At 34.6% G+C, this 24,839-nt stretch overlaps 1 protein-coding gene across 1 annotated transcript in view; it reads left to right on the top strand.

Annotated features, from left to right (window-relative positions):
- Nucleotides 1-24,839, top strand: part of LOC110542726 (cilia and flagella-associated protein 47-like) — a 554,711-nt gene that overhangs the window by 149,731 nt on the left and 380,141 nt on the right. The window contains exons 26-31 of the mRNA XM_060375216.1: nt 924-1,133; nt 2,709-2,809; nt 4,644-4,649; nt 9,412-9,558; nt 11,572-11,800; nt 14,972-15,193. Coding sequence (XP_060231199.1) covers nt 924-1,133; nt 2,709-2,809; nt 4,644-4,649; nt 9,412-9,558; nt 11,572-11,800; nt 14,972-15,193 — 915 coding nt within the window. The remainder of the gene's footprint in view (nt 1-923; nt 1,134-2,708; nt 2,810-4,643; nt 4,650-9,411; nt 9,559-11,571; nt 11,801-14,971; nt 15,194-24,839) is intronic.

The following is a 24,839-nucleotide window of genomic DNA, read 5'->3' as shown; positions in this document are numbered from 1 at the left end:
GATGACTCTGTGAAAGGAGTTGAAGAGATGATGACACTAAGTTTCTTTGTTATATACATATCATGAAATCAGCAGAATAAATGATGCATTCAATGATAGTTAATTAGAACTAAATTGCTTTCTTCTGTATTTATGAATTAATTTCTCATATTTTATCTGGTATACCATATATATATATATATATATATATATATAAATTAAAGTAAAAGTTATCTTTCCTGGTTTCATTTATTAGCTGAGTGATGTTCACAGTGATTAAAATAATAAGAGAATATTATTCCCATTTAATAGTACTTATTTGCTATATGTTTACACATGCATAATAAAACAAAAAGCTAATGTTTCAGTATTTATTGGCAGCATAATTATAAATAGCAAATCTATTTTAATGTGATTCTACATAATTTTTGATTTGTTAAAATTTTCATATATTAAACATATAGCATAATGTATGTTAAAATATGTATCAGCAAAATTTATTTGTGATATTTGCTTTGAGGTGGTTATTAATAGCTACATTTTAAAAGTTCTTCAAAAAATAAAATAAAATTAAGTTCTTCAAGTATATAATTTACCAATATTATTTAATATATATGATTTCAATTTCTATATGTTAAACGATAATTTTGGACAAATGTACATTCAACTTTTAAATGTTTACTGATAATCTTTAACAAATCTTTGCTAGGGTATGTTGGAAGGAAATAATTTTACGTGATGGTTACATGTAAAAGCATTATTGCTTTTAGTCTGTTATTTTATTTCCCTTAAATCTTGCAGAACAAAGGGGACAGACAGAAAGAGAAGATAAAAATATGTTTAAATATTAAAAATGGTATTTATATAGTTGCTTTTTAAGAATGCAAATGCTCATTAATTCAAATTAATTGTTGATATTTTAACTTTTAAAACAATTTAAACAGTAATTCAGCTCTACAATTCAAGATTCCCACTGCAATGCTTCTTAATGAGGATGAAATTCAACCACTTACTGTGACATTTCCAAAAGGCAGAGTTATAAATGGCTCTAGTACTGGAATTAATGACGAGATACTATGTCATATTAGTTTCAGTTCATCTAAACCTGTTTCCTTTTTTGCCGAGATTATTTTTCGTGATGACAGAGATAACTGGTAAGATATTTAAATGTAAATGCTTTTGTATTTGACATTGAGGGATATTAACTTTCTGTTCTATTCTTTTCTAAAGTGGTTAAAAGAATGACATCTAATATAGTCATCTTGGACATACAATTTTTAACATTCCAAATATGAATTTGCTTTCATGATAAACAGCAAAAAAGTAAATTATATGTATTTAAGGTATTATAACTTTGTTAATTTGATTTCTGATTTACAAGTAGCAAAGTAGAACATGAAATGTTGAGGTACAACTAGATTGTTTGATTGATAATAGTTTTGGTGCTTTGGCTTGGTGGATTATTGTACAACAGAGCCCAGGCAGAAAGCATGAAAAACAACAGTGGCATGATAGAGGGATTTTTGCTATACACAGGCATCTTTTGAGAGCAGCTATATCATACCTATTTTTTTCCCAAACTATAAAGAAAAGGTAATCTATTTTATTCCTTTCCTGCTGTATTTTTGGATCTATTTTTGTCTCTTTTTCTTTCCCTATCCATTTCAATAGCTTCTTTCTCAAACATATATAGACAGGTAGAACACACACACACACACACACACACACACATACACACACAAATACTATTCCCTTGTTTTTCTTGGTGTATTTTATTGTTAGTATGACCAAACACAAATTATTCCCACAATATGGTGTAAATAAATTGAATGAGGTCTCTATCAGGTCTCATCAGGACTGTCTGGAAGCTCTTTCTCTGTGGCCTAGTTAAGCTACCTCACTGTGTGTGATTGAGGGTGGGGCTGTGAACAACAATGATGACCTTAGGGAAGAGGCTTAATCTTCATTCAGAAGGACAAACAGGACAACATCAGAAGTAGGAGAAGACAGAATACAGGACAGAAGCCTTCCACAGAGGGCCTCTGAAAGACTTTACCCAGCAGGGTATTAAAGCAGATGCTGAGAGTCATAGCCAAACTTTGGCAGAGTGCAGGAAACCTTATGAAAGAACGGGGAGAAAGAAAGGCATGGAGAGGACAGGTGCTCCACAAGGAGAGTAAGAGGACCATAAAATCTGGGCACATGTGTTTTTTCTGAGACTGACACTCAAATCAAGGTCTATGCATGGAAATAACCTAGAACCCCTGGAGGGATGTGGCTTATGGCAGCTCAGTCACCAAATGGGTTCCCTAGTAAGGGGAACAGGGGCTGTATCTGTCATGAACTCATTGGCTGGCTCTTGATCACCTTCACTTGAGGGGGAAGGCAGCCTTACGAGGCCCCAGGAGAAGACAGTGCAGCCAGTCCTGATGAGACCTGACAGGCTAGGGTTAGAGGGAAGAGGAAGAGGGCCTAAGCTATCAGTGGACTGGAGGAAGGGCATGGGAGGGGAAGAGGGAGTAAGGGCAGTATTGGGAGGGTAAGAGAGAGGTGGCTACACCTGGTATACAAGTGAATTAATTGTAAAAAATAAAAATATAAACTACAAAAGAAGAAGTTAATTAAATTTGAATTTTAAGCATTGAAGATATTTTGAATAATTAGAAATATTTTATTGCCTTTATTACATGTGAAGTGGGTTTTTTCAATAAACATATTTTCATTTTTAGGTTTTCCCTTCCAGTTACTGCAACAGCAGAAAATTGCATTCTTACTATTTATCTTTACTTGGCAATTCATCCTGACAAGCAGAAAGTTATTGTAAAGGATGGTAAGATGTTTTTGGCTGAGTCCATTCTCTCTCTGTGCAAGTTCTTACTAACTAAATAGTACATTGAATAATATATTGTGAATAAGGCATGTCTCTTTATGGTAGAGCAGTTGTCTTAAGTGCTCAATGTGATATCCAGAACCTGGAATCAAGTAATTTAGCACATGTATATTAAACATTTATTGTTTGCAGAGTTATGTTTATTATTAATAATAGAATATGCCAATGTCATTTATTTCAGTAACTTAACAGGTATCTGAAGATGCATGAGTAGAGAGTTGAGTATATATATATATATATATATATATATATATATATTGCATATAGATCTTTTCAGTGATTTTATAGAAATTATGAAGCTATTTGAGTCAACCTTGTCAAATGATAATGTTAAACAGGATTGTTTAAATAGAGAACAATATTGCAAATTCACAGTACTGTGACAGGAGGAGCAGAAGTCTCACTGTGCACCATCTGATCCAGACATTTTAGTTCTATGTCAGCATTTTTCCTTATTTTAATCAGTTGTATTATTTACTTTCCTCTTCAACTGTTCATCATGCTTTATGAAAAATACTTGGTCCTGTTCTGTCTCATCAGAGAACAGATTCTTTATGACTCTTGAGAAAAACAAACAACATCAACAAACAGACCATCACACAACAACGCACCACTGAGGTTTCAAATAGTAAGCATGAATCAGAATCTAAAATTTCTCCTTTTATTCCAGTCATATGACCAGAAACTAGTAGTCTCTCCTGGTTTAGTTCTTCCTTTTCTTCCTACTATCTATGGTCCAAAATATACTATGTAACATTTGGAACACTTTCTAGGCAATTTTTGCCTCCACTTACCTGCTGTAGGTCAATTTTCAGGAAGATACCAGGAAGGGGAAAGGAGATTGTTTTTTCCAGAAAGCTGCAAAGAAAAAAATGGGCAGTTCAGGTTACTCGTTTCACATTTTTTTTCTTAGTTTTCCAGAGGTAACAGGAAAATTTAAAACGGGCAATGAGGGATTAAAGTACTTTGCCTTCAGCTAACAAAGAAATTTCAGAAGTCAGCAGGAAACAATACTTCACCACTGAACACAGCTACGACTATTGATTATGCAGCATGTCTTTCCATTTTCACAGTTTCTTGGGGACATCACATATCAGACTTCTCTGGGTCTGCTTTAATTATTCTAAATGTTCCCACCAACATATTTAATGAACTCTTACTCGTATCCGTACTTTTAATTCTGTGTGTAAATCAAAAATCATTGTCTTATAATTCAAACACTGTACCGTCAGCCTCTAATCAGAGATTCAGGAATTCATATTTAAAATATCTAGATAGTACTTTTCATTAGATTTCCTAAGCACTAACGATATTACAGGATGAAAATAAAGCTTACCATTCTGAAAGATTCACATTCTTCTGGATACTCCATCCCTGCAAATGTATCTAAATATCATCTGATGTTTAATCCAGAGGATCATCCTTAATGACATTTTCTATCTCACACTTCACATTAACCCTGTTTATTTGTATTATTTAACCTCTAAATATCTTTCTTTTTACTTCTTTACTGACTTGTACTGCATAATTCATGATACCATCATGTTTTCATGAAATTAAGGCTGCTTCTTGCAATGGCCCTTCATTCAGAAACTGTGAATGAAATACTTCGTACTATAAAAATCATCCATATTATAATAACAGTGATATTTGTAAAGTGAAATGTCCTCTTTTAATTTCTTTTTTATTCACTTTACATCCGGTTGTAACCCCATCCCTCTTCGTCTATCAGTCTCATGCTCCCTTTTCTTGCCCTCCCCTTTCTATTCCTTAGAACAGGGTAGCCCCCTTCCCATCCACCTGAGATCATCAAATTGCTGAGCTGAGCATGTTCTCTTCACCTGTGGCTTGGCAAGTGGGAAGTGATAAAAAAGCTGGCAAGACCCTCTGCCTAAAAAAAAAAAAAAAAAAATGTAGCCCTTGGGCAACTTAGGCTTCATATGAATCCTCAAGTAAGGAAAGTGGGGACTGCATGTGACATGGGCTCTTTTCTTTTAATTTCTGTGCATGCAAACTTTTTACAGTGGGGCTAGAGACATAGCTTAGCAGTTAAGAGCATGTGCTGTTCTTCAAAGATCCTAAATTCTTTTGTGGCTCACAACTTCCTGAAACTATAGCTCCAGCAATTCCAATAGTTCCAAGATTGTCTTCAGCCCTTTCCAAGCATCAATTCACAGATGCCCAGATACTCTCCCTCACAAATACAAACAAATAAATTTTCTATAGGCTGAGCATAGTGGTAGTTAATCATAATCCCAGAAGTAGGAGGCTGAGGCAATAAGGTAACAAATTCAAGGGTATCTCAATGGATGTTAAAGTGTTCAATTGCTGCTAAAGAGGCCAAACTCCTCACTGTGGATCTATAAGTAGTTACTGATGTTGAAGGAGGGGCAAAGAACTTTGTAAACAACACTAATTAAATCCACTAGGCAAAAACCCAAACCAAAAACCCAAAAACCAAAGCCATAAAAGTAGAAAGGGGGCTAGCTGAGATGAAGATGGGTATCAACAAAAGAGGGGATAAGAGAGGGTAGAGGAGACAAATAGGATAAAAATATATTTGCTGCACTATAATAATCTCATAAATGAAACCCAATATCTAATGAAGTACTTAAAAAATAAAATCTTTATACAGAATTCCATTGCTGGTAGGATGAAAGCAACAGCAAGGTTTCTTACATCATAGTTCAAGTAATGGCTTCATTCTCATTTTGGGGATATTTTATCTTCTATGTTTAAGTCATAATAAACTTCTATGAGTTCTTTTATTCTCTATGTTTTTGATAATATTTTTGATGATTAGAAATTGTCTCTATTAGACACTGCATAGCTACAGACCAAGGAGGAGCCCAGCTTTTACAAGCATGGGATTTTCATTCATCTTCTGTACTCTCATAACTGCCATTTCCCTGCCATACTCCATATTTCATTTTGACTTCTCAGGCTTCACATATGTATTCTATTGTGACATTTATAAGATTGTTGAGAATAGAATTAATTTCTCTACTCAGGCTTTTGTCTTGAATATCTAACATAGTATATGACAGATTAAAAAGATGAAGCTCACAAGAAGCTAACATGTGTCTCACATAGAATATCCCTGCTAGATTTTGCTCTTGCTTTGGTCCAGTTTTTCCTTAACTGTCTTGTTCCTCTCTTTGAAATTCAAATGCATTCTCTATGCCTTTGTATTTTGGAAGCATGTAGCTTACATTTTGACTTTAGAGAGGCTCACAGTTAAAAGACTTCTTCTGGACTAAGGAGAGACTAAACTTTGGCTTTTTGAACAAAATAGGGACTATTTTTTTTTATAAATCAAAATCTTTATGATATACAATATCTTTATGGTAACATTGTTTACATTTAATAATATTTTGAAGTAAATTATAGTAGTTTTATGACATTTTGATCACAGCTCTTATCTCTTTACATTATTTGCAGTACAGAGGCATTTGTAAACATATATAACATCTAGCAACTTTGGCTTCGTATAACAGTTGTTCACTAACGTCAAGTGACCCATGCCATCGAAAGTAAACTTTTATCAACAGGGAATTCTACAATAAACATAAGCTTTAATATTTATCCTCCTCTCCCCTACCCTCTTTCGCACAATAGGGATGAAAGCTAGGGGTTTACACATCTAGGTAAATACTCTCCCACTGAACATTATCACCTAACAATACCTTTTAGTTGCTCTTTTACTGACTTTGCAAGCTAAATTTCTGTGCTTTTCAACACCATATTCTATTTTGACCAGAAACATACAACTTTCCTTGTAAGCCCACAAAACATGGCAAAAGGTAAAAATCTGAAAAAGATCTCAGAGTTGTCTGGAATGATTGCTCAGCGGTTGCCAGTATTCACTGCTCTTGCAGAGATGCAGCTCACAATTACCTGTAACTCATTCTCCAGGGTGTCCAAACATCCTAGTCTGGCCTGTGTGCGTGCACATATCTACAACAGACTCACATGCATAGACACAGCAAAAGACTGGCTCCCAAAACATGACGGATTTATCAGCTCTGTTCTAGTGCCTGAAAGGCCCTGCCCAGAATAGGGACTATTAAGACTATGAGGGCTTTATGAAATGAAATGTAATGAACCTTTGTGGGCCAGGTGTGGCTTGAATCTAAAATGTTTTCTCCATGCTCTTGTTTAGAATGTGTGGTCTCCCATTTATTTGGGTTGCTTTTTTGAAGGTGGAGAAGCTGTTTGGAGGTGGGCTGTGGTTGGCAGAAATAGAAACACTTGACATGTGCCTGTGGGAATTTTTGTTACCCATGGTTCTGTCTTCCATTCTCTGTTCCCTAATATGCTGCTGTGTGGAGACTCACACCAAATGCTTCCACTACAGCCTCTGTGCTGTGCCCACCACATCAGCTTGCAGCGGTGGTCTAAAATCCTTCTGAGACTGAGCAGAAACCTTCCTGCCTTTGAGTTGCTAAATCAAGTATTTGATTACAGTGGCACAAAAGTAACTATGTCACCTCTCAACAATAGGCACTTATTCTCTCCCCAGTCTGGTGGCCAGGTGGAGCTGGGCTGCAGTCTCTTCTCTGTGTTTGGCAGCAGTGAAGAAGTTTTTGTCTGAATGATCTTTGTGTCTGTGAGCTGCCCCATCCTATCTCCTTTGGTTAAGGAAAATTAGTTCTCATTGTGTCATTTTTATTTAAACACATTAGAATTTCCAGAGTGTCACTTTCTTAGGGGCTAAATCTTAGTTATGCAAAGCAAAGGGGAAACCCACAGAACTCAACCCTACACCAATCTTGGAGCTCTGACACCGCTCCCGAATCTTTCCTTCCTTTCCCCACATTTCATCAGTTTTGTTTTTATCTTTCATATGAAACATACAGAGTATCTAGGGGTATTTATCAAGGGGGCTAGAGAAGCACAGATCAGTTTTATCTTTCAAATCTAGAAGTCTTCTATGTCTTCTATGTCTTCTATGTCTTAACAAAACAAACAATGCAGGGTTCTAACTATTGTCTTAAATAAAATTGAAGTTTGAAAGCATTTAAGAATGCATGAATATGGGGCTGGAGAGATTGCTTGGTGGTTAACATTATTAGTCCTCTTTTTTTTTAATTTTTATGTTATGTGTCTGAGTGTTTTGCTTGTATGTATGTCTGTGTACCATATATATGAAATACCTGTGGAAGCTAGAAGAGGGTATCTAATTGATTGGAAGTAGCTACCATGTGGGTGCTGGAAACCAAATAAAAGTCCTCTGGAAGAGCAGTCACTGCTGTCTTAACCTGAATCATCTCTCCAGCCCTAACTCTATGTTCTTGCAGAGGACCCAGGTTGAGTTCCCAGCACCCACACTAAGTGGCTTACAACTGCCCGCAACTCCAGTTCCAATGCTCTGTTTCCCTCTTCTGGACTTGAGAGACACCTATACACATGTGGCATACATACAAACACTTAAGCACACACACATGGACATTAAATGAATAATTATTTAAAAAAATAACAATCAAACAAAAAGCTCTTTTATGTATCATCTATATTATATAATGGGTCATTTGAATTGTAAAGCTCTAGAAAACATTTTTGTCTATAAATTACCATTAAAACTGATTATATGTCAAATACTATATTCTAATTATCATAAAATTTAATATGAAAAAGTATAGGCTAGTCCAATTGGCATTACAGGGATGTAGAGAGAGGAACAAATTGAGAAAAAGAGAAACTCAGAGACTGAAACCCAACAGTCCCCTGAGACATATTAGGTAAAATTTATATGACAAATTAAGAATGGTTTTGCTCTAAAAATATTAGGAAGAAATTTGATATTATAACAGCTTACTGATGTTTGAACTGCTTTTAGAGTAATCCTTACAGTGATCTCAGAATCTATGTTTTCCTATGTTTAGATAATTTTTTTTTCAGAGACTTTGTATAAAAAGTTACCTAGAGCTTAAGGGTTAAAGAGTAGTCCTGTCAAACTTATTACTTCAGATTTTTGAACTATGCAGTTTTGCTTTCCTGACAGACTATCTACATACATATGTGTGAAAATATATGTATATATTATTTGCAGTATATATGTTTATATAGTTAGTTAAATGCATATTACGAGTTAACAACTATAAAGTATTAACAGTTCAAACTGGAATAGGGTTTAAAATCTTTAAAATGGTTGCAGTTCACACACAAGAAGTTATTTAACTTTGAGATCAACTAGGAAAAAGTATTTTTGTCAGAGATCTTTTTATGTCTTTTGTGTAATAATTTCAATTATTTGCTGTAGCAACATTTGAAATGTATTACACATTTTTGTATAAAGTTAATATTTTTTACTTTTCTAATAATATGACAATTATCTTATAAAATAAATTCAATTCAGTTTAGGGAACCATATCAGTGTTTATGCTATTTTAATTTGTTAATTCATGTATTCATACAATTGTGTTTAGACTTTCCTTTATTATATTATATGAGTTATGAATTACAAGTTAAATGATGTGATATTAAATTTCACAAATATTTCTTTGGCTAACTATGCTCTAATTTGTTATTTGTACATAAAGAAGGAAATACTACAAAGCCTATAGGCAGTTTTTTGATTCCTGAAATTCCACGCCAGGATTCCAAATCACTTTCTACAGGGCAAAGAGAACCTCTTATTTCCAGTATTACTGATGATGCTGAACTTACTCATGGGAACCTATTTGTTGGTATGTAAAAATGTATAATATACTTATCAAAATTAGTTCATGATATAATTTTATTAATAGCAAAACTTTAGGCATTTCAAAGAAATTCATTAAAAAATCTCATGGATTCATCACAGACATAGTGGATAATCTACTCTGGATAAGTTTTTCAATTCTTAGGAATAAAAGTTCTCTACATTTATAGTATTCCTAATGCTTCAGTAATGTTCTGTACACAAAATTTGTACCTATTGGTTCCATTCGTTAAATAGCTATGTAGAAAACTTAAGAGTAGTTGTAGTTTTTTTCTTTATATTTAACTAAAATTGTTAAATGTCTTGTTGATCATTTATAACTTTTTTTTGTAACATTAAGTACTTTCTGTATACATATTGTGAACTGCAGATTTATGAGTTTTATTATATTTTTAGCTGTATACAAAGTTACCTGTTTCAGAAAGTAGTAAGCATAGTTGAGCATGGGAGTTTGATATTATTTGAGATCTACTTCAAATATTCTTTTGTCTAGATATAAATCATATGTTAAAATTAATTTTTGTCAGTTGATAAAACTTCAATGGTGTGAATCTGTGTTTTTATGATTGCATAAAAAAAGTCTTTTGACAAAATACAGCACACTAATTTATATTATTTAATATTTCCATAATATAAAAATATTTTGTTATATTTAAGTACATTGCTCAGAAACAAAGATATTTTGAATATGTAGTTGACATTTTGTTTCTATAATTCTTTCAGGTAAAGTCTAATTTGTATATAAGCAATGGTAAAGAATTGTTAATAAGGCTTCCTTATGTAAATAAAATAGTCATATTGAGTATTTGTGAATACATTCTTGACAATTAAAACATAATTTTTATCTAATAAATATATGGTAAAATATTTTGAGTGTTTGGACATAACTATATTATTATTATTATTTATGTTAAAATACAGTAGATGCGCACAAATTTATTTGAGGTTATAGAATACTTTGTTGAAAATGGATGTGGTGGCACATGACTTTAATCCCAGACTCACTGAAACACAGGCAGAAGGATCTCTGTGAATTCAAGGCAGCCAGGCTGGTCTATAAAGCAAGTACAGGACAGCAAAGGCTACACAGAGAAACTGTGTCTTAAAACAAACAAAGAAATCAAACAAAAAACAAACAAACAAATAAAAAGAACACTTTGTTAAAGGTTTTTTATTTACGTACTAAAAATAGAACTAACTAGAAGAATACTCTGCGGTCAAATAATAAGCGTATATAACAGAATGATCTTTTGTAGTTTCATCCATTTACCTATATATTTACAGATTTCCTTGTTTTTAATTGCTGAGTAGTATTGCATTGAATAAATGTACCACAATTTCTGTGCCCATTCTTCGATTGAGGGACATCTAGGTTGTTTTCAGATTATAGCTATTATGAATAATGCTGCTATGAACATACTTGAGTAAATATCCTTGTTGTATGGTTGAGCATCATTTACATATATGCCTAGGAGTGATAGAACTGGATCTTGAGGAAGCATTACCACTAATTGTCTGAGAAAGCACCAAACTGATTTCCAAATTGGTTTTGCAAGTTTACATTCCCACCAGCAACAGAGGAGGGCCCCCCTTTCTCCACATCCTCTCCAGCATTTGTTGTCATTTGAGATTTTTATCTTAGCCATTATGACAGGAGTAAGATAGACTCTCAGAGTTGTTTGGTTGCTCTTTGCTCAGCTTCTGCTCCCGAGGTGGCCATTCTAGTCCCTAGAGAAAAAGGATGCAGACAGTCCTGATGAACACTTATAGGCTAGGGTCAGATAATAGGGGAGGAGGACCTCCTCTATCAGTGGAGGAAGAAAGAGACATAGAGGGGAAGAGGGAGGGAAGGTGAGACTGGAAGGAGATTAAGGAGGGTGTTACAGCTGGGATACAAAGTCAATAATTTGTATTAAATAATAACAATGACAACAACAATAATAATAATGATACTAAAAGAAAAAATTTACAAAGCTTATATAACAAATGTTGACTTTAGGGACTGAAATTGCATGTGAACCTGTGGACTCAGATGAAAGTATCCCAGATAGATTAAATTTTGTATCTCCGGAAAATGAAGAGATGAATCAACAGTTCTTTGCACCTGAAGAAGGATCAAAGGCTTTTGACTGTTTTCAGAAGGTTGTGAATGCAACTCAGACGTGGTTCAGTCTCTTTGGCTGGCCTGAAGGTCCCCATTCTCTTTCTATTCCTGAAACAATAAGAAGGTGACATTTGCATATTTTATATTTTTGTTTTGTATTTTTCTAAATATTTCACTTATTTGGATCATTTAAATGAAACAGTTAATTTTTTTAAACTGATGAACCATTGGGGACTATTGAGACTAAGATAATGTAATATAAATTCTATTATTCATATATGTTTCAACATAATTTTGCTTTAATTTAAGTTGCTACTGAACATTAATTATATAAAATAATGAGTTTTGTTGTATCCTTTACATATACATATGCATATTACTTTGGTCTTATATAATTCCCCATGATGTCTTTGTACCGCTTATAAACTTCCCCATGATACCTTTGAACCCAACACACTAGCATTCTTCCTCTCCCTTCTACTTTCCTGTATTTTTAAAGTTTAGATTCTCTTTATGATAGGATACATGTGACATATTTTTTGTAAATCTGGTTCATTTTCTTTCACATGATGATATCCTGTCACATGATGTTTATTGCAAGCAACATGATTTCATTTTTCTTCTTGTTTGAATATATAAATATGTTTGTGTGTGTATGACTATGTGTAACATTTTCCTTATTAATCTTTTGTTGATGGTTACTTAGGCTGATTGCATAACTTTGATCCTGTGGATACAGTCACAGTAGATACTAATGTGTGAATAGCTATACTGTGTAATTTGATTCCTTTTCATGTATATACAGAATATTATTAATTTGTATAGCAATTATTCTGTTTTATGCCATAGGTTTGATTTCTTTATTATACCCCAGAGGTCTCATATATTGTTGTCATTATTGTTTTTTATTGCTCTCTGAATATATTGTTTCTCAACTTTAGCTTCAATCTCTTCTTCATTGCCAAATCTATAGATAATTTTTTTCACTGAGTTTTATATTGACTTCCTGAGGTTTTCACTTCTGTGACTTCCATTTCTTTTGTCAGAAAAACTGTCATATTTCTAATCTAAGATTTTTTTTTCATATTTCTCATCCAAGGTTTTATTTAATTAATTTTTAATTTTTGCATTAATTTTATTTTATTCGCTTTGTATCCCAGCTGTAACTCCGTCCCTCATTCCTTCCCAATCCTACCATCTTTCTCTAATATCCTCCCATGCCCCTCTCCAATTCAACTGATAGAGGAGGTCCTCCTCCCCTTACATCTGTCCCTAGCTTATCAAGTCTCATCAAGACTGGCTGCAATGTCCTCCTCTGTGGCCTGGTAAGGCTGTTCCTCCTTCTCAGGGATGGGGAGGAGTGGTCAATGAGCCAGCCACTGAGTTCGTGTCAGAGACAGTCCCTGTTCCCCTTACTAGGGACCCACTTGAATACTACTGAGCTGCCACGAGTTACGTCTGAGCAGGGGTTCTAGGTTATATCCATGAATGGACCTTGGTCCTTGGTTGGAGTATCAGTCTCAGAAAATACCCCTGTGCCCAGACATTTTGGTTCAGGCAAATGGTGGGATCTAGAAAAGTTCATCCTGAGTGAGGTATCCCAGAGGCAGAAAGACACACATGGTATATACTCACTTATAAGTAGATACTAGACCTATAAGATAGGATAAACATACTAAAATCTGTACACCTAAAGAAACTAAACAAGAAGGAGGATCCTGGGTAAGATGATCAATCCTCACTTAGAAAGACAAACAGGATGGAGATTGGAAGAAGAAGAAAACAAGAAACAGGATAGGAGTCTACCACAGAGGGCCTCTGAAAGACTCTACCCAGCAGTGTATCAAAGCAGATGCTGAGACTCATAACCAAACCTTGGGCAGAGTGCAGGGAATCATATGAAAGAAAGGGGAGTTAGTAAGATCTGTAGAGGACAGGAGCTCCACAAGGAAAGAAACAGAACCAAGATAGATTTTTTTTTTTTTTACAACACACAGCGTTGGTATGTATATGTAGCTCTGGGACTTCATTGTTTTTTTAATATGAGCTATTAAATACTTTGGAATTTTAGAGTGATTTTTTTGCCTTTTTATATTTATTTTATAATGGTTCAATTGGCATAATGCTGGGAAATATAGCTGTTTTATTTTTATTGATCTTTTTATAGTGGTGAGTATTCTCTTCAGAGCTCAGTCCACCAGTGTTCAAAGAGACATCAAATATTTGTAAAAGCAACAAGTTCAAACTGAAGCAGATAGAGAAATTAAGGATGACTGTTTCCCCCCAAATCATAGAAAACAAATTGGCAAACAATATAGTTTATTGTGTGATATTAAATTTAATACTACTTGTTCCCTTATATTTTAAATTTTTGAGGAATCCAGGAAGCATATAGGTCAAACACACAGTAAGAATCATAGCCAGGCTTGTACAATTTAACAGTTTTTTTTTTATAATACAAGGTATTTTGTCATAAATTGGGTTATTGAGACCCATTTTTACTACATTTGAGAGCTGCTTTTCAAAATGAACCCTTGGATGCTTTTTATTTCTCAATCTGGGATCATGATACATTTCTGATTTTAATTGTTGATGAATAGTTATACAGTTTACCATACAAAATTAGACAAAATTTAGAAAACAAAGATTTTTTTTACTCCATCCAAAAATGAGTATATATCACAACATGTTTAAAAGACATAAGTAAATGAAGTTTGTTTAATCTTATTCAAAGTTTAGTTCCATAAATGGGAACAGTACAGTTCTGAAATCTATGTTTTAAACTAGAATCCTTAGTAGGTTAGTGTGCAGGATATGGCATTTAAATGGTTAGACTCAAATATCGAGAATGTGTTTTAATTTATTTTTAATTATATATGTATGACATATATTTTAAAAATTTAAATTATATTGGGAAGTATAGAAATTGTATTTAGATTGTAGAATGCAGAATAGTGCTCAGTGAGTTTAAGGTACTTCCTATATTAGAATAAAGTAAATAGATAATGAGACCAGGAATCAACCCTTGTTGTCTTTTCTCAAATGCAAATGATTCCTAGTCCATCCCCTGAGCTCTTCAATTGCAGCATAAGTGATATAAGTGTAAATGAGATAATGTGAAATCTTTAGGAATATTTAAAAATTTATTTTGTGCTTGCAAATAGTAGCCACACGAATTGCCTTTTAGAATTTATTGCTCAGTCTACCTTAATATTATTTGATATAGTTATTGATCATATTTTTGCATACAGTAACATTTTGAAACTGTTGTTCACTTTCTTTATTTTCCCCATAGGGATGTGCAGAAAATACAATTCTATTCAGCATCCTCACCACCCAAGAAATTTTCCAGACAGTATGATTTTTATAAATATAATAAGACAATTTATGATGTGATTCTGCACTTGAGTGGAAGACTTCCACCTGGAATTAACTCAAATCAGTCCTTACCAGTGGATAATACTGAAAGGGTGATACAGCTCCATTCACAACATGCTTCACTTCTAGACTTTATCACGTAAGAGCTAAGATTTACAGAATTAAATATGTAGTCAAAGCTAACTTGAATAGATAAATATGGACAAGTGAGTGGATGAATAGAGTTAAGGAAATAGTTTGTCTTTATGTAAAAAAAAATCCCTTGTTATACACATTGTAATTTATACTGCAGAGAATTATACCATATTTAACATAAGCATCACATAACCTTTTTGGATGCATAATCTAATACACTACCACTTAAACTTCATCATGTACACAGATCACTAGAATGGGTTGTTAAAATGGCTTGCTCACCCTTACACACAGTGTTTTTTTGATAATTTGCATTAATTATAAATTGCAAGATGATATGAATAATCCTAGTCCACGTTGATGGCCTATTTTGAAGGTGTATATGTTATAAACCTAGTGATAAAAATGAAATTAATGAAAATCCTTTGATTACTGGTAGTATCATCTTAGGTTTTGAATATTATAAACTTCTGGTTTTCATAATAATGTGTTAATATTAAAATGTAAGACTGGCAAAAAGTTCCATTAGTGCTAATGAAGTATAAGCACTTGTTACAGTGATGTTTATATTACTTAATTACTACAGCTATTTATTGACAAGTATGCATAAAATGGAAAGGTAATGTTCTTTAGAAATCTGAGACAAAGCTTAATGAATTCATATTGTTTCCTTTACTTACATTTCCATCATTCCTGTTTACTTAAACTCCCCACACTTACAGATACTCTGCATATTCCACTTTTCTGTTACTACCTCACTAAATGATCAGATTTTATTTATAACATTTATGAAATGCAAATATGTATATATTCATACAAATATTTACACATTTATCACTAGTGAAAATGAAAAGCAAAGATAAAGAACTTTTAGAGTAACAATACAAATAAAATATTTGATATTCTTTTTTATACATAGAAAAATTTGAGCTTCTTGTAGTTAATGCAGCTTTTAATAGTGAGAAAAATATCTATTATTTTTTCATTATTATATTAATATTGTCTTAATTTTCTCATGGCTATGGCTTAAATAGAGCTAAACATCAAATTTTCAAAAGTGACTGTGTTCAGGAAAGATTTAGGCAGCCTTTTGTGAAATTTACTGTAAAGGGACATTAGATAGACACCACCAATGATACAGAAGAGTGTCAGGTAGACAGTCTTGAACCTGCCTTATTAATAATAATAAGTTATTTCTATATTGAGAGGATAGTTGAGGCAGTGATAGGAGACCTATTGATTCTTGGTATGGCTGAGAGAAGGTATGTAAAGTACCCATCTCTGAAAATAGCAGCATATGCTAACACAAAAATCATTTTTCAGACAGAGCTAAAATGTCAAAGCATCCAAGCATCTGTTGAAAGTCATAGCATAACAAGATATTGCACAGCAGATGTGGTTATCTGCATAGTACTTGAAGTCCTAGCTAGATCAATAAGACAATGAAACAATGCCAAGAGGATACAAATTGGAAAGAAAGAAGTCAATGTACTCTATTTGAAGATGATATGGTAGTGGCACCATAATTTCTACCAAGATCAGTGGCACCAAAATATCTACCAAGGATCTCCTACAGCTGACAAACTACTTCAGCAAAGTGGCTGCATACAAAATTACCTCAAAAAATCAGTAGCCCTCCTACATACAAAAGACAAATGGGCTGAGGAAGAAATTGGAGAAAAAAGTGAACAGCTTGTATGACAACCCTCAGAATGGCTAAGATAAAAAACTCAAGTGAGAACATATGCTAGAGAGGCTATGGAGAAAAGGGAACCTTCCCCCATTGCTGGTAGTAATGTAAACTTGTAGATCTCTTTGGAAATCAATCTGGAGCCCTCTCAGAAAACTGAGAATAGTGCTACCTCAAGACTTAGCTATACCACTCCTGGGCATATACCTAATAGATGCTCAATCATATAAAAGGGCATTTGCTCAACTATGTTCACAACAGCTTTATTCATAATAACAAGAATCTGGAAACAATCTAGATATCTCTCAATCAAAGAATGGACACAGAAATTGTGGACATTTATACAATTCAATACTATTCAGCTATTAAAATCAAGGAAGTCATGAAATTTGCAGGCAAATGGATGGAACTAGAAAAAATATAATACTGAGTGACATATCCCACAAGCAGAGAGACATGCATGGCATGTATTCACTTATAAGAGGATATTAGCCATATTATATTTGATAAACATACTAAAATCTACAAACTTAAAGAGGCTAACCTACAAGTAGGACTCTAGGGAAGATGTTTAATTCTCACTCAGATGGTAAAACAGGATAGACACTAGAGGGGGTTGAAGAGAGAAAATAGGACTGGAGCCTACCATAGATGTCCTCTAAAAGATTCCAACCAACAGGGGATCAAATCAGATATAGAGACTCACAGCCAAATTTTGGATAGAGTGCAGGGAGTCTTAAGGTAGAAGAGAGATATAAAAGGACCTAGAGGGGACTGGAGCCACATAAGGAAACAAACAAAGCCTAAATAAATAAATAAATAAATACATAAATAATAACAGGGCACGGGGGATACTGCATAGACTGATAACATTCATAGAGACCAAGATCACCTCCTCAGATGTAACCCATAGACAACTCAGTCTCCATGTAGGTTCTCTAGCAGGAAGAGAAAAGTTCTCTGACATGAACTTGGTTGCCTGCACTATGATCACTTCTACTTGTTGGTGTGACCCAGCCAGCCTACAGAGTAAGAAGATCCAGGCAGTCTTGATGAGCCCTAATAGGATAGGGTCAGACAGTCGAGAAAGAGGATTTCCCCTACCAGTGAACTAGGGAAGGATAGGGGAGGAAGAGGGAGGGAAGGTAGAACTGGGAAAAGATGAGGGACAGGCCTACAACTGAGATAAAAAGTGAATAAATTGTAAATAATATGTACATGTATCTGAAGAAAAAATTGAAGAGGATATTAGAAGATGTGAAGATCTCCCATGTTCATAGATCGGTAAGATTAACATAGTATAAATGGCCATTCTATCAAAAAAAATCTACAGATTCAATGCAATTCCCATCAAAATACCAACACAATTCTTCATAGACATTGAAAGAACATTTCTTTACTTCATATAGAAAAACAAAACAAAACAAAAAACCCAGACTAACTAAAAAAAATCTTCTACAATACAAGATCTTCTGGAGGTATCTCCATCCCTCATCTCAAGCAGTACTATTGAGAAACAGTAATAAAGAGTGCATAATACTGGCATAGAAGTGACTAGTGGATCAAAGGACTCAAATAGAAGACCAGGAAATAAATACACACACACACACACACACACACACACACACACATCTATGAATATTTTATTTTTGACAAAGAAGCCAAAACCATACAATGAATTTAAGATAGCATCTTCAACAAATGGTGCTGCTCACCTGGATGCCTACATGTAGAAAAATGCAAATATATCCATACTTATTACCCTTCACAAAAGTAAAGTCCAAGTGAATCAAAGACCTCAACATAAAACCAGAAACACTAAATCTACTAGACGAAAAAAAGGGGAGGAGCCTTGAAATCATTGGCAAAAGAGACAAATTCCTGAACACAGCACCAACAGATCAGCTCTAAGATCAACAATTAATAAATGGGACCTCATAAAACTGAAAGGCTTATGTAAAGCAAATGAATTACAATGTCAAAAAGACAAAATGAGAGGCTGCAGACTGGAAATAGATCTCCTCCATCCCTATATCCAACATAATGCTAATATACAAAGTATATAAATAACTCAAGAAAATAAACAACAGTAAACCAAATAAACAAATTAAAAATAGGGTACAGAGGTAAACAGAGAATTCCCAATGTAGGAATATCTAATGGCAGAGAACCACTTAAAGAAACACTCAATGGAACACATTCAGTGGACACCTTCTAGGGACAAATGGTTGGCTGCTCTGACCGTGGGCTCTCACTGTCACTGCCTGTGGATTGAATACCTTCCTGTACTGAGGGTGAGGCTCCTAACCTAGGTACCCACTTTCAATTCTGTAGATACTTTCTGGGTGTTAGTGGATCCTGGTTCTGAATCTGTGAGTCCACTCTTACCATCCTGGGAACACCTTTCTGGTCTCTCCATTAGTGGTGATCATTCTCACTATCCTGTTGAGGGAATACCTTCTCCTACTGTGGGGGAGGCTCTACTACATTTCTTCTGCTCCCCACACGCCTGGCTCAGCCAGGTCAGAATAAGCCAGGACAGCACAGACTGTAAGTACAGCTGAGCAGAGCTAGGCGCTAAACTCAAGTCCCATGGTCCACCACTTAAAGGAAGCCAGTGGGCAATGGAGCAGCCTGATCCATGGCAGCCTAGCCCATCTGTGTCAGAAACAAGGAGACCAGCACAGACAGTGAACCCAGGGGAGCTAAGCCAGGCTTGGAACTCAAAACCCATTCATCATCTTAAGGAAGTCTGTGGGGCACTGTAGTAGCTCTAGGCTCAGGAATTTTTCTGCCTGCACCGTGACAACCTGGCATATTTGGGTCACAAACTTTAAGGCAGCAGAGACAGTGAATCCAACAGAGATTTACTGAGACTCCAGAGACAGGTGGACCCAGTCTACAGTACAGTTTTCAGGAATAATCAGTCAAGACTACAGATGACCAGATGGTGAGGGGCTGGTATGAGAATAGAGGCAACAAAACCAAGGCATCACCAGAATCTCCAACAATCAACAGATATTGTATTGCAGCTGAAACACAGGAAAATGATCTTAAATCTATAACTATGCAGTTATTAGAGGGCATCATAGACAGACAGGAAACCAGAGTGAAACATGAAGGAAATGAATAAAATTATTCAAGACATGAAAATAGAATTAAAATTAATAAGGAAAACACTAACAGAAAATCCTGTAGTTGGAGAACTTAGAGAATAGATCAGGAACCACAAAGGCAAGCATCACCAACAGAATACAAGAAATGGAGGAGAGAATCTCAGGCACTGAAGATAAAATTGCAGAAATTGATACATCTCTCTGAGGAAAAATAAAATTGAAAGTTTTAGACCCAAAACGTCCAAGAAATCAAGGACACCATGAAAAGACAAAACCTAAGACCTAAGGAAAAGATGAAAAAGAAGATTCCAGGCTCCAAGGACCAAAATATACTTTTGAGAAATATATAGAAGAAAGATTCATCAACCTTAAGAAAGAGATGGCCTTAAACATACAAGAGGCCTACAGAATACCAAATGGACTAGATAAGAAAATAAGTGTTTTTTTCTGCTGCATAATAATCAAAACACTAAATCTACAGAACAAAGGAAAAAATATTAAAAGCAGCAAGGAAAAAAGGCCAAGTAACATATAAAGGCAAACCTATTAAAATAACACCAGACTTCTCAACAGAGACTACTAAACCAGAACAGCTTGGGCATATGTCATGCAGACACTAAGAGACCACAGATGACAACACAGACTTCTATATCCAACAAAACTTTTAATCAACAAAGATGCAGAAAACAAAATATTCCATGAAATAACTAAATTTAAGCAATATACCTACTGCAAACCAGCCATATAGAAGATACTAGGAGGAAAACTCCAACCCAAAAAGATCAACTACACCCAAGAAAACACAGGATGAAGACACAATCAAACAAAAATTCAAAAGAAACAAGCACACAAACACACTATCACCACAATAAACGCGATAAAAGAAATTAACAATCATTGGTCACTAATATCAAGTAAGATTACCCATCTTAATGTCTTATAAAACACATTTTCAACTAAAATTAAGCAAGAGATGGAGAATGACACTTCATTCTCAACAATGGAAAAATCCACCAGGAGGACATGACAATCCTGAATATCTACGCACCAAATCTAAGGGCTCCTACATTTGTCAAAGAAATATTAAAGTTTAAATCACACATCTATCCACAAACCTTAATTGTTGGAAACATAAACACACTACTCTCACCATGGGAAAGATCACTGAGAATAAGCTGAACAGAAAAATAATGACACAGAGGTCTTAAATGAAATGAACTCAATAGATGTCTACAAAATCTTTCACCCAAACACAAAGGAGTATAACATCTTCTCATCACCTTTTGGAACCTTCTCCAAATTTGATCATATAGACAAAACAAGGCATGCCTCAACAGATACAAGAAGACTGAAATAATCCTTGGAATTATATCAGACTACCATGATCTAAAACTAGATTTCAACAATAACAGATACATCAAAAAGCCTACACACACATGGAAAATGAACAACTCTCTACTCAATGACACCCAGATCAGAGAGGAAATAGAAAGAAATTAAAGACTTCCTAGAACTTATTGAAAATGAAGGGACAACTTACCTTAACTTATGGGACACAATGAAAGTGGTGCTAAGAGGAAAGTTCATAGTATTAAGTTCTTTCATAAAGACATTTGAAGCCTCTCATTCAAGAAACTTAACGGCACACCTGAAAGGAGAAGAAGAAGAAGAAGAAGAAGAAGAAGAAGAAGAAGAAGAAGAAGAAGAAGAAGAAAAAGAAGAAGAAAAAGAAGAAGAAGAAGAAGACGAGACCCTCAAGAGGAGTAGTCAGTTGGAAATAATCAAACTCCGGGCTGAAATCAATAAATTACAAAGAGAACAATTCAAATAATCAAAGAAACCAAGAGCTTGTTCATTGAAAAAATCAACAAGATACACAAACCATTAGACAAGCTAATTAAAAAACAACTATTCAAACCAACAAAATCAGAAATGAAAAGGGGTACATAAGAAGAGACAGAGGAAATCAAAAGAAGCATTATGTCTAAATTCAAAAGCCTGTAAACAACAAAATTTGAAAATGTAAAAGAAATGGACAATTTTCTTGATAGATTCCATTTACCAAAGCTGAATCAAGATCAAGTAAATAAATTAAATAGTTCTATAACCCCTAAGGACATAAAAGCTCTCATCAAAAATCTCCCTTCTAAAAAAACAAGCCAAGGGCCATATTGTTTCAGTGCAGAATTCTACCAGACCTTCAAAGAAGAGTTAACTCCAATACTCTTCAAACTATTCCACAAAATAGAAACAGAAGAAATATTACCAAACTCATTCTATGAAGCCATAGTCACTTTGATAACTAAAACTCACAAAAATTCAACAAAGAGAATTTCAGTCCAATTTTCCTTATAAACATTGATGCAAAAATACTCAATAAAATATTTGCAAACTGAATCTAAGAACACATCAAAGTTATCATTCAATATGACCAAGAAGGCTTCATCCTAGGTATGAAGGGGTGGTTCAATATATGGAAATCCATCAATGTAATCACTGTATAGACAAAATGAAAAAGAAAAAAGTACATGATCATCTCCTTATGAGCTGAAAATGCATTTGAAAAAAATCAAACAATTATTCATGTTTAAAGTTTTGGAGAGAACAGGGAAATGCACACATACCTAAACATAGTAAAGCCAACATACAGTAAGCTTATAGCCAACATCAAATTAAACAGAGAGCAACCAAAATCAGAGACAAGGCTAGGCTGCCCACTCTCACTGTATCTCTTCAACACAGTACTTGAAGTCTTTACTAGAGCATTAAGAGAACAAAGGAGATAAATGGCACACAAATCAGAAAAGAAGATGTCACCATTTGTGGATGATATGGTAGTACACATGAGTGACACAACTATTTCTACCAGAAAACTTCTTTAGCTGATAAACACCTTCAGCAAATTGGCTGGATACAAAATTAACTCAAAAAAAAAAAAATCAGTAGCACTCCTGTATACAAAAGACAAACAGGCTTTGAAAGAAATTAGGAAAAAATATCCTTCACTATAGTCACAAATAATATAAAATACCTTGGTATTAATCTAACCAAGCAAGTGAAAGATGGGTATGGCAAAAAAAAAGTCTTTGAAGAAAGAAATTGAAGAAGAAATCAGAAGATGGAAAGATTTTCCCCTTGGTCATGGATCAGTAGGATTAACATAGGGAAAATGGCTATCCCGCCAAATACAATCTGTAAATTCAATGCAATTCCTATCAAAATGCCAACATAATTCTTTACAGATCTTGAAAGAACAACTTTTATTTTCATGTGATGAAACAAAAATCCCAGAATAGCTAGGAAAATCCTGTACAATAAAAGTTCTTCTGGAGGAATCTCCATCGCTGATCTCAAGCTCTACTACTGAGCAACAGTAATGAAAATAGTATATAAACAGAGTGGTAGATCAATGGAATCTAGTAGAAGATCCAGAAATAAACCCACACACCTATGGATACTTGAGTTTTGACAAAAAGCCAAAAGCAACTTTAATAAAAACTGCGTAGTCCTGGCAGCAGATCAATGGAATAAAATAGAAGACCAAGAAATAAACACACACCCACACTCTTATGGACATTTTATTTTGACAAAGAAGCCAATACCATAAAATGGGAAAAAAAGATACCATCTTCAACAAATGGTCCTGGTCTAACTGGATGTCCACATGTAGAAAAATGAAAATAGATCCATTCTTATCACCATGCACAAAACTAAAGTCTAAGTAGACCAAAGACATAAAACCAGACACATTATATCTGTTAGAAGTAAAAGTTGGGATGAGCCTTGAACTCATTGGCACAGGGGACAACTACCTGAAAAGAACACCAACAGCACAGGCTCAATAAATGGGACTCATGAAACTGAAAATTTCTGTAAAACAAAGGACATTGTCAACAGAAAAAATGACAGGCTACAGACTAGAAAAAGATCTTCACCAACCCTATATCTGACACAGGGCTAATATCCAGAATATATTAAGAACTTAAGTTAAACAGCAACAAACCAAGTAATCCAATTATAAAATGGGGTACAGAGCTAAACAGACAATTCTCAACAGAGAAATATCAAAAGACAGTGCAACAAATAAGGAAATACTTAATGTTCTTAGTCATCAGGGAAATGCAAATCAAAATGTTCCTGAGATTTCAGCTTACACTCATCAGAATGGCTAAGATAAAAAACTCAAGGGACAACATAGGCTGGAGACATGTTGTGAAGAAAGGGAACCCTCCTCCATTGCTGGTGAGGATGTACACTTATACAACCACTTTGGAAATCAATCTGGTGCTTTCTCAGACAATTATTAATAGTGCTTCAAGATTAAGCAAAGTGCAGGGAATCTTATGAAAGAATGGGGAGATATAAAGACCTGGATGGGATAGTAATTCCACAAGGAGAGCAACAGAACCAAGAAATGTGGGCCCAGGGGTCTTTTGTGAGACTGATACACCAGACAAGGACCATGCATGGAGATAACCTAGAACCCCTACTCAGATGTAGGCCATGGCAGCTCAGTATCCAATTGAGGTCCCTAGTAATGGGAACAGGCACCATGTCTGACATGATTTTAGTGGCTGGTTCTTTGATCACCTCCCCCTGAATGGAGGAGGAGGACAAAGCAGCCAGTCTTGATAAGACCCAATAAGCTAAGGTCAGATGGAAGGGGAGGAGGAACTTCCATATCAGTGGACTTGGAGAGGGGAAGGGGAGAAGATGAGGAGTGTTTTAAAATTTCTAATGCCTTACAAATGCATTCCAACACTTCTAGGCTACAGAGAAGCCCAAAGATGTCTGTTCATTATAGCCTGACTTCAGGGCCTATGCCTCCCCAACAGGAAAGCCTT

Source organism: Meriones unguiculatus, chromosome X (assembly GCF_030254825.1).
Source record: "Meriones unguiculatus strain TT.TT164.6M chromosome X, Bangor_MerUng_6.1, whole genome shotgun sequence".
Lineage (NCBI taxonomy): Eukaryota > Metazoa > Chordata > Mammalia > Rodentia > Muridae > Meriones > Meriones unguiculatus.
This window is presented reverse-complemented; position numbering and strand designations above follow the sequence as displayed.